At 35.6% G+C, this 12,004-nt stretch overlaps 1 protein-coding gene across 4 annotated transcripts in view; it reads right to left on the bottom strand.

Moving 5' to 3' along the window:
• Window positions 1-12,004, bottom strand: part of DYNC2H1 (dynein cytoplasmic 2 heavy chain 1) — a 161,963-nt gene that overhangs the window by 18,637 nt on the left and 131,322 nt on the right. For 3 of the 4 annotated variants that reach the window (XM_039385502.1, XM_039385505.1, XM_039385503.1), the window contains one exon: window positions 11,186-11,275. In XM_039385502.1, coding sequence (XP_039241436.1) covers window positions 11,186-11,275 — 90 coding nt within the window. Of the gene's footprint in view, window positions 1-1,888; window positions 2,708-11,185; window positions 11,276-12,004 lie in introns of those variants that run through there. The other variant, XM_039385508.1, reaches the window with a different exon arrangement.

Raw genomic sequence — 12,004 nt, 5'->3', positions numbered from 1 at the left:
ATTTGTTTTATAGTACCAGCTTGAAGGCTATGTTACAATAAAGAGAACCAACAGAGAACTGCTTACTTTGCTATGGCTCATTTTCTCTGGTAACATCCCATGAGATACAGATTTTCCATTAAGCATCTCCCCCACAGTTCTTATTCCTCTTCTGAAAAAATGAGCCCTTGAACAGAAGTCACCAGTCTCTCTCTTTAACGTTTTTTTACTGTTTACTAGTCATTTATTTTTTTTTAACTCTCTCTCTTAAGGCTGTCAAAACAGAAAAAGTCTCTCAGCCATGCATATGTTACACAACTCTATTAGTAACTATTAAGGCTTAACCTGTCAGATACCTATGCAATTTTTATCAAACATACTAAACCAATCTAATCAGAAATTGTTTAACTCTGTGGGGTACATATCCCAAAATACCCAAAAGATACCACAATTAAAAGGCAGAGAAAGAAATCTATTTTTTTTCTACAGGAAAATAGAGATCACAGAACAGAAACAGTGACTCATGCAACCCCCTCTAAACAAAGGAACTTAATGATGGCATGGCCATGTCATCATGACACCATGCTGGCTCATGCTAAAGCTACTTACACTCCATTAAACAGAACACTGCAACATGGGATTACTGCTCAAACTATCAAATGGTTTGTTCAACAAAGCACAACTTTGTGTAGTCACAGAATATAATGAAGGGTTTTTTTAATTGGTGCAGTAAGCTGGTATGGATTGTTGTTTGTTCCTACATGGTAAAGCTAAGGCAGTTAGCGTGAAGGTACCTTGAGTGCTGCATATCAGCTATTTGAAGCTCACTAAACCCTTCTTTAAACCAGAACAGGAATTTCTTGTTGTGGCTAATCCCAAAAGAACGGCTCATTACAAAGGCTGTAGTTCTCTTTCAGATGTCCTGTCACACTTGAGGGTTAAGAGAATGCCAAAGAGTATTAGCATAGCATGAAGCCTCATTCAAACCTGTTCTCAGGTAGTAACCCAGAGAAACATATATTTGGAAGTAATTTAAGGAAAAACTATTGCACATTTTGTTAAACAGCACACTTTTGTTATATTTTTAAATGTCTTTTTTTTTTTTAGCTACAATGGCTTTAGTTTTTTAAGTATTCTGTTATAGAAATAATTTATTCATAAAGTTAAACATTTTGGCATTCAATCCAGCTCAGAGTATGGCCAAATTCAAAATCAGTTTAGGCTGCTCTGGGCATTGTCTACTCCAGTTCTATGTATTTCCAAAGTGGAAGTTCCACAAATCTCTCTGGGTAACCTGGGCAATGCTTTTTTAACTGAAGAGTTAGAAACTGGACAAGTGTTTCAGATGTGGCCTCAAAACTGCAGAACAGGAAGAAATAACTCCCTTTGACCTTTAACAAGGTCATTAAGAAGTTTTCATTTCTACGGGTATTGTGGTATCTTTGGTTACATATATGTTTATCAAATTTGCAGCTAATAAGCAACATGGTTTTAGTTTTATTATTCTAGCAATATCTTTCTGTATTTTTTATTTGACGGATTCTGCTATGGATATATTCAAATCATAACTTTTTATTTTCTCAGCGTGATAATAAAATACATGAGCATGTGATGGCATAATTCTTTTTCCAAGTTTCATAATATACATATCTGAATAATGAACAATATTTGGTTTACTTCTAAACTATTTATTGCATTTTGCCTGATATGTAGGTAATTTCCATTGATTAATTTATTATATGGGATCATAAAATACTAGAAATAACACTGAAAATGGTAATTATAGGAAAACTATAAGAAAATGCATTGTATGTATAAGGAAAAGCATATACAACACTGTACAACAGTACAAACCTGATAGGCATTTTGAAACTCAAGCTCTGATGTAAAGAACATTGCATCAGAAGTCTCTTAGTTCAGAGTGACTATGTGGATTTAACAATATAAAAACATCGCTGCCTGCAAATGTGCTTTTACACGTTCTTCTCCATGTATGGGCACACATTCTAATTAAGTTGCTATATATAGCACTCAGCTGAATATACTGGCAAACACATAGAGCAGTAGGGTATTTACCCTTCCTGCCTTTAAGCATCACTTACATGCCTTAAATAGGGATCTAAGCTTCCAATCACTCTTAGCAACTCTTCTACTCTGAGTCAAGGTTTGGTTTCTTTTTTCTTCAATTATGTACCTTGCTGAACATTTAGAGACAAAAGACCACTCCAAAAGGAACTCTACTAAGAAAAAAAAACAAACAACAGAACAAACAAACCCCAAACCTGAATGCCTATTTACTCTAGTTTTAAAGTACAGTCATGTCTGTTTACAGAGTTGCTGAGTGCACTTGCATCCTGCACTGATTACTTTATTTGTCTGTGAATTCCCAAAACTACGCACACACAACAGAAAAAGAAGGATTTAGTCAAGAATTACTCTTACGAAGCTTTTTCTTCACAAGCTAAATTTGAGATGACAGCTCTGAAACTTTAACAGCTCTGAATTTTATTTTTAATATTTGCACAGGAATACAATATGAAACTATGTTGTAATTTCAAATTCAGTTATATGGAATCTCCTTCAAAGAGAGAAAGGTAGGTCAACATGCAGCTATGTTTCTGCCTTCTCTCAAAGAAATGCCCAAAAGATTGCTTATTAGGGATGATGCTTGCTTGTGGAATAGCAGTGTGTTTCTATTATAAAATGAGCTTATTTTTTTAACAGATATCTGCAAATGCAATTTGAGAAATAAAACATGTTACCATTGACACTGACCACTTAAAACCTCAAAACAAAAGAGATTAAATATTTTGCAAACTGTTACACTAAACCAGTTTCCACTAAACCATCTACTGTTCAAAACAGAACCACAATCACATCTACTTTTTAGTTACAAGGCTGTGTTACTACTCTAAGCAACTTATATATATGTATGTACGTGACTATGAAATCACAATTGTAAATTTTAAAAAGTATTTTGGATAGACTGTTTATTGTTAGTAGACACAATATTTATGTCAATATAGTGGTGGTCGGAAGAGCAAGGCAACCAAGGGCAAGTCATCCCTGACCAACCTAGTGGCCTTTTATGATGGAGTGACCACAGCAGTGGACAAGGGAAGGGCTACAGATGTGATTTATATGGACTTCTGTAAGGTCTTTGATGTGGTCCCCCACAATATCCTTCTCTCAATTGGAAAGAGATGGATTTGATGAGCAGACTGTTAGATGGATAAGAAACTGATTAGATGGTCGCATCCAGAGGGCAGTGGTCAAGGGCTCAGAGTCCTGATGGGCATCAGTGACAAGTGGTGTTCCTCAGGGGTCTGTATTGGGACCAGTGCTATTTAATATCTTCATTAATGACATAGACAAAGGGATTGAGTGTACCCTCACCAAGTTTGCAGATGACACCAAGCTGAGTGGTCCAGTTGACACACCTGAAGGACAAAATGACATCCAGAGGGACGTGGATAAGCTCAAGAAGTGGGCCCATGGGAACTTCATGAGGTTTAACAAGACCAAGCACTAGGTGCTGCTGGCTCAGCACAAAACCCAGTATCAATACAGGCTGGGGGATGAAGGGATTGAGAGTAGCCTTGGTGAGAAGGACTTGGGGGTGCTGGTGGATGAGGGGCTGGACATGAGCTGTTGATGCGCATTTGCAGCCCAGAAAGCCAATTGTATCCTGGGCTGCACCAAAAGCAGTGTGGTCAGCAGGTCAAGGGAGGGTATTCTCTACTCTGCTCTGGTGAGACCCCACCTGCAGTGCTGCATCCAGTTCTGGGGTCCCCAGCACAGGAAGGACATCAATCTGTTGAAGCAGGTCCAGAGGAGGGTCATTAAAATGATTAGACAGATGGAGCACCCTCTCCTATGAGGAAACACTAAGAGAATTGGGATTGTTCAGCCTCAAGAAGAAAAGGCTTTGGAGTGACCTAATTGAGGTCTACAAATACATGAAGGTAGGATACAAGAAAGATGGAAAGGGACTTTTTACAAGGGCATGTAGTGATAGGACAAGGGGGAATGACTTCAAACGGAAAGAAAGCAGGTTTGGATTGGATGTTAGGAAAAAATTCTTCATTGTGAGGGTGGTGAGGCACTGGAACCAGTTGCCCAGAGAAGTTGTGGATTCCCCACCCCTGGAAATGTTCAAGGCCAGGCTGGATGGGGCTTTGAGTAACCAGGGCTGGTGGAAGGTGTCACTACCCATGGCAGGGGTGTTGGAACAAGATGATCTTTAAGGTCCCTTCCAACCCAAACCTTTCTGTCATTCTAAGTTGTCTAGAAAAAGCTAGGCAGATTGATGGAAATACCTACAAACTGGTGCATTAGCATGTGCTGCAGCCTTCTCATATATTAATGTCTGGAATTTAAAATTACCCAAGTCTTTGAGAGCATAACATAAGGACTCTTTTTCATATGTGAATGATAATAAAATCCTTTTGTGCCATTTGTAATAAAATTAACTTTTTTTTTTGCTTGAGCTTTTGTCAAACAAGACTATCCATTTTAGTCAACTTTCTGTTTTGCAGACAGCTTTGTCCATGATAAAGGAGATAGAGTTAAAAACAAGTTATTAGAAACAGAGCAATCTACACTTTTAATTTTGACAAATTAAATGCATACAATTTATTAATATTTTATCACTGTATCTTTTCAGATATCTTCCATGTGAAAATTTATCTTGTACCTTAAAGAGAAAAATTAATGAACAATGATTATTTTATTATTTTAAATAAAGTATATCAACTAGAGTTTTAAATCTTATATAATATATAGTACAGTTTTTTGTAACTTACTGTGTATATAAATACTATCTTACATCCATAGAAGAAATACAGACTACTAAATCTTGCCCTTTTAAATTAAACTTAGATTAGGAAAAAAATTCATTTTCTTTAAAATAAGGTAATTCCTCAGAGAGACAATGTCTGTAAAGACAATGACCTCAGTTGTTCTTTTTTATGCAACACTTCTAAAAATATTTTTTATGACTAATTGTCTTCTGCAATAAATATTTTATAATCAGAGTGCTGACCAAAGGGTTAGTGGTAATATAAGGGATGCTGCTCAAACTTCTCCTTAAAAGGTAGTATTTCATAATTTAAACAGAACAGCCATTCTCACAAAACATGCTTAGAATTCCAAGAGTTTAATGAACAGGAACTGAATTCCCTTGAAACAGATTATTTTTCATAACAGTTAAGCCTTATGTTTATTGAAAAACTCATAACTTGTCAATGCCTCAATTTAACAGAGCACCTAGCCTTCATTGGGACTAAATTTCAACAGTTCACAATGAAACCAAATGAAATGCGGGTAGAGATTTTTTCCCTTTTCCAATGCTGCTTTTTAAAAATTGTTTTTCCATGCATAAGGCATATTGTTTTCCCAAACTTGACATAATCCTTCTCACTGGCAACCAAAATTATTTCCATTTAAATTAGCACAGTTTGCAGATTTAGTGTTTAAATGCACTGTATTTTGCAGGAAAGTAAAAATTTCACTACAAGAAAGAGGGATTTTCTGTTTTGGGCACCACAGTATAAGAAGGATATAAAACTATTAGAGAGCGTCCAAAGGAGAGCTACAAAGATGAAGGGCCTTGAGGGGAGCTCTGTGAGGCTGAGGTCCTTGATCTGTTCATCCTGGAGGAGACTGAGGGGAGACCTCATTGCAGGCTACAACTTTCTTGTGAGGGGAAGAGAAGAGGCAGGCATTGATCTCTTCTCTCTAGTGGCCAGTGACAGGACTGAAGGGAATGGCCTGAAGTTGTGTCAGGGGAATTTTAGGTTGGATATTAGGAAAAGGTTCTTCACCCAGAGGGTGGTTGGGCACTGGAACAGGCTCCCCAGGGAAGTGGTCACAGCACCAAGCCTGACAGAGTTCAACAAGCATTTGGACAATGCTCTCAGGCACATGACATGGTGCGACTCTTGAGATGGTCCCGTGCAGGGCCAGGAGTTGGACTTTAGTGATCCTGATGGGTCCCTTCCAACTCAGGATATTCTATGATTTTATGATTCAAAACCTCTCAAAAGTATGATGCATAAAAAGAAAACTTCAGCAATCCTTACAGCTCAGGTACCTGTGCAGGAATACAGCTTTCTGTAAGTCACAAGAGTATGTGAACTATCTGTGCGCAAAAAGTGCTTCAGCTCTGCTTAAGCTTCCTTGGAAATTATATCTTATTTCAATGGACAGCTCCTATGACCTGCACAAGTCCGATACTTCGATCTTACATTCTGTGTGGCACCCTGTTTGGATGGTGTATCTTTACAAAACACTCAGCCATTACTTCATCAATACCATCTAACTGAGACAGTGATTAAAAAGGGACACAATACAACAGCTGGATCTGTAAGAGCTTCAAATTTTCCTATTACATGAGAGACAAACAAAACATATTTTATAGTAGTACTAGCAAATTTCCAATTTTTACCAAGTAGTTATCACTGAGATAAAAGGTCTTGAAAAATGTATCCTGGCTGACAAATTCTGAACAAAATGAAATCATGCTGCAACATGATGAGAGCTAAGGGAGCCAATTAAGGATCAGTTCCTTAGCAGATAATGTTAGACTGCAGTTGGATTTTTGTTTTGATATTCATGACAGTTGAAGAGGAGAAGCCAAAAAAAGTAGCAGAAAAATGCTAATTCTTCAGAATAAGGTGTAAATTTGAATTAAAATAACAGAATGCATAGATTTAAAACATTACTTCAATGAATTCTTGTGCATTAATATCAGTATGCTAAATCTGGAGCATTCTGCACTGCACAGATACCTAGGTAACAGCTGTTCAAATAGAGAGAGTCATGAGAGGAACAACGACAAGGTGAGGAACCAGCCAACCTAATTCATCTAAATAGATACTCCTAAAACTGTAAAAGGTAAACCATTAAGCTATTGTCCCTGCTGCAAAATCTGCGAAGGCAATGTATTAGAAAAAACTCACATGCTATGCAAAGTAAGTGTGATTACTTAAAGGGGGAATAGGTGTTATTATGGAGTGCACAAGTGGATGGATATGGGGACTGAGCATGAAAATTTTGAGCTTGTACAAGATTTATTATGGGAGTCCTTTAACTTGGTGAAAATTGAGAGGACTTGGCTTCCTTGGCTTTCTAATAACCAGACTTTCTGCCTGCTATGAGTGAAAGAAAATTTAATATTTTTGCCTAGATGCCTGGGGTGTGAAGGAAGGATCCTGTGTCTCCTATTCCCAGAAAGTTTTCTAGTGTCTTCAGCAGGCAATTTCCAGGAGTTCAAATCTCACATACCTTGGGTGTCCTATCTATCTCTCTGGGGACCTACCTGTTGAAACAGAGGTATAGTAAGGGTTCCAAAACAGAAACAAAGTAATTTTTCCTCAAATAGCAAAAGAGCAATAAAATAGCAAAACTCTTTTACTAAGGGATCGAACTGGCATTGACATTATATTATTACCCTAGATTTCACTCAGAATGGGAGGGGACAAGAAAGCAGCATCCCAGTGAGATAAATACAAGTCTCTTGAAGAAGTATGAAATATAACTTTTTTTATATACTAGGAATATTTTATAGATAAATGCACATTTTCAACAAAAACTTTCATAAATTGGGCAAATAAAAACTTTCTGTGTTCATAAACATTTCCTTGGTTAGAACACTGAAATAGGTGTTTATGATTCTGAGGTCCAACAGTGTTCATTTTCAATGTACACTGTAAGCCTTTTAGCGTCTCTCTCTGATCTAACAGTCATCCAAAGGAAGAACTGTTTTTGCAGATGACATAAAGCCAGCTCAGTTCAAAAGAATAAATAAATGTTTCAATTTAAAATAAAAGGTATTTTTGGAATAAGAAGAGTGTGAGGGGGTTTTTTGTTTTTTTTTTTTTTTTTTTTTTTTTTTTTTTTTTTTGTTTTTTTTTTTTTTTTTTTTTTTTTTTTTTTTTTAAAGGTGAAATTAAGCTCTACATTTAGTTGTTGTGGAAACAAAAATTAAATTCCAATTTGTTGACCTGAAACATTTTTTAAGGTTGATATTCATCTGACATTTGCCTGGGCTGGTGTTTTGGCTCTTACTAGCTATAGTCCAGAGTATCTTCTCTTTCTCTCCTGCTCGTATCCATAGCCATGAGAAGACACTTATCTACAGACTGGAATTCACTTAAGAGCATTATATGCTAATGTGAACTATTCCTGAGCTACAATCATGAACTGAGAGGAAAGCCACAGAACACATTTAAGATTCCATCATGAGGAAACTGGCAGTATAAGGACCAAGACTTAAAACCAATACAACGATCTATGATGATTCATATCTTTCATGCCTTAATGTTGATAGCAAATATATCACCGTGGATAGACAAGCTAAATCATGCTATTGTAAAGTTCAAAGTCAGCATTGCTAACTGAAAGTATTCAGAACTCCATCTTAGAAGAATGTTCAATACACCATTTTTGTTTCAATTTAAAGCAAAAGTTAACATCCAAATATCAGAACTTCAATCTGGGAAGAAATCACCTATTTCCATCAGTTCTGTCACAACATAATACACAGCAATACACAAGTCTCTACTGCATTTTGCATATACATATTTCCTCACACTTTCAGTAGGCAGTTTTTTTTTAATTTTGCTTTTTACTGAGAGAATTCAGACCTGAGAAATGCAACAACTGTTGTTTTTCTGTCTGTTGTTGTGTAATGCTCTCAGAACATCTTTACATTTCTATAAATTCTGCTATAAATATTTTACCATCTGGCCTATATTTTGTGTTCCTCTCCATTCCCAATAAATGCTTGTAACAATGCAGTTGCTTTTATTATTTTCTACACTGGCAGCAAACCTCTTGACAAGGCAGCCTTTAACTAATAACCTAGGTAGAGACTTACTTCATCCTTAGTAAATGTAATCCTTCAGTACAAATTCGATGTTTCAATGTCTCCTACTTCCTCTTAAAAAATACCTAAATCAAATCTGTCTCAGACAGTGAAAGTACAAGTCTCATAGCTGATGAAACTGAGGGAGATAAGAGTAACTATCAAAAAAAAAGACGATGGAGTTAGTCATATAAAAAAAATAAACCAATCCAAAATACGGCATTTATTGAAATATAAATCTGAAGATAATTTTCAGAGTTGTGAGAATACCTTTATTGAAGCCTTCATTGAATTTCTGAATACTAAACCTAGAATTAACTAATGATAAATTACATTTATAAAATCAATAACAAAAAGCCACAAAAAAGAGAAGTTAATTAAAAACTTATCACGAGTAGTCAAAATCTTGCTGTAATATGCACAACTATGAATTGCAATCATATTTAAGGAAAAAGATGATTCAACTGAAATGCATAATTAGAAAAAATCAACACTTTTCTAGTACTATACACAAAAAAAGTGTAGAAATTGCATTTCAGACATGAGTTGACTAGAAGCTTGAGATGCAAAACAGACTGGTAATGTATTATTAAGAATTGCTTCAAACACAACCATATTACATATCTCACATTAAAAAAAATAAAATTAAATAACCAGCAACTGTTGTCACTAACAAAAAATTTAATGTAATTTACTGCTTCTGGATACAATTATGTATGTTAAGTATCTGTTGTAAAGCTCTGCCTTAATAATCTTTCCCTCTCTTACAAAAAATAGCTGTTTAAAATTGTAAATGATTTCTTCATAATAACTTTCATAAAAATGAGTAATCCAAATGTAACATTTTGTCAGCAGTTTAAACAGCGAGAAAGGAAGATTACTATCACGGGTAATATAAGGCAGCATATTTGTCAATAGTTGACTAAAGTAATATATGAAAATAAAAACTTTCTGAATATGTGTGGTTGAAAATCATTTATTACTATTAACACTAATTTCATTCTGTTACACTCTGTCACATTATCTCAACTTTGTATGGGAGGTGCAGTCCACACAGAAGCTTGAACAGTAATCTCAGACTTCAATTAAGAAAAACCCATATAAGTAAGGAAAGTTGCATGCAGTTTGGTCACAACCAAATGAAAATGCAAGCTGCAAACAGCAAGGTACTCTTGAAGCTTACAAACACACTGACTCAGCCATAAATGATGTTTTTTTAATACTAAAGACAATAATAGTCAGATGGGACTAAGTTCAGCCCTAGTTATATGACCAAATAACATCTGAACATGCATTATCACTTGTTGCTTTACATATTTACACTTTCTTTGTTTATACTTTATATGACCAAATAACATCTGAACATGCATTATCACTTGTTGCTTTACATATTTACACTTTCTTTGTTTATACTTTAAGCCTTCTTTGAAGGAAAGGACAAACAAAAACTAAGCATTAGCCAAAAGAAACTGTTTGCATAACAAGAATGCTATTAATACTTTGAAAACATCCATCTGATAGTTTCTTTAGAAAAAGTAATGCCTAGAAATCATGTGCCCTTCAAATCTTCCTTCTGAATCTGACAGTCAACACCAATGTTGACAGAAATCTTTGTATCCTGCTGGACAAGACTGTGTTAATCGAAGTCAAAACCGTAAGCTTTCTATTTATTACCCGGATATAATAAAGATCTGTCCTTCCTACCTCTCTGGAAGGTTCTCACAGTTTTCTCTCTCTGTATGCAACATGATGAAACCTATTTCCTTAAAAACTAGTTAATTTAGATGAATGACTTTTTTTTCATCTGCCTATTATCTTAAATACACTGCTTCTGTCAATCAAAGTACACATAGATCTATCTTAACAAAAAATTATCCTCTTCACTGTCAGACTGTAAACTGACAAAGTTGTTGTCATAGTGCACCTTCTATTATAGCCTCTTGTAAACCTGGAGAATGCAGATGTTTTCATTATTTGCTTTAAAGACTAGTCGTCTACATTACCTCTATTAGAAATGCTTCATTTATGCCTTGATAGGCATCTCTCTACCAGATGAAAGAGTGTGTGCTGACACAGATGTAAAGTTTCATCTGCATAAATTTTCTTTCCCCCCTAGTTCATCATAAAGACTAATGACTAAAATCTAAGGTGTAAATCGGTTGTGAAGCAGCCAACAATATTACCATATTACTCCTTTAAATTTTTACATGCCTTTTCACACATCTACAACTCTTTGGGATTGGTATTTGTAAAGGTCTACTGTAGAGTAATTTATATGATATACTGTGTCACTGAATACCAGTATACTATGGTAAATAAATGACCCTTTAAAATTACCTGTATAGCAAGCGCTCGAGCAACAAGACTCCTAAGATATTGTAAAGGATCTTCTGGACCTTCCCACTTGCTTTGCCATGTGACAGGACACTGAAATAAAAATATATTTACTGAAAGTATCCATTTCAAATCCATTATGTTTTAAACTAGCAATTTGAATGAAATTAAACAATCTGGAGATCAAATATAGCTACAAATAAAAAAGGAAATACGAGTAATAAAATGACCAAAATATACAACCACTAATAGAAAGGTCATGTTCCTGCTAATTCTTCTTGTGGCCCACACAGATACAGTGCTGACGAGGAACCTTCAAGAACCTCTGGTATTCAATAAGGAAACATCAGTTTTTTCCATGAACAATTCAAAAAGGCCTAAGCAGATTATTTCCTGAAAAGCCACAATGTCATCTTTCAAGAGCAGCCACAGCTCCCCACTCCTTTGCTGCTGCCTCCTCAGACTTGAACAGGCAGTTGTGTGGCTATGTGGTGGTGAAGAGAAGCTGGTACAATTCCTCTGCATGATTATTTTCTCATCACTTTACAGTTTTTGTAGAGCAAAACCTGAGAATAAAATCCTACAAGACCTCCCCATACAAATTTCTCACCGACTTCAAAATGAAAGGCTTAGAAGGTCCTCTGTTAGATTTCCTCTTTATAAAACAAGTGTAAAAACATTAATTTTACCTACTCCACAGGAACCTGTAAAGTACAGGGAAAGTGATTCTGCAAGATTCTCCTACTTAAGAGAAAGAGAACTGATGTAAATCATTACCTGTAGAATACTGCACAATATTGAAGATGCTGAATAGAATAAACA

This window comes from Pipra filicauda, unplaced genomic scaffold (assembly GCF_003945595.2).
Source record: "Pipra filicauda isolate LSUMZ 115617 unplaced genomic scaffold, ASM394559v2 scaffold117_size3949168_pilon, whole genome shotgun sequence".
NCBI classification, from domain to species: Eukaryota; Metazoa; Chordata; class Aves; order Passeriformes; family Pipridae; genus Pipra; species Pipra filicauda.
This window is presented reverse-complemented; position numbering and strand designations above follow the sequence as displayed.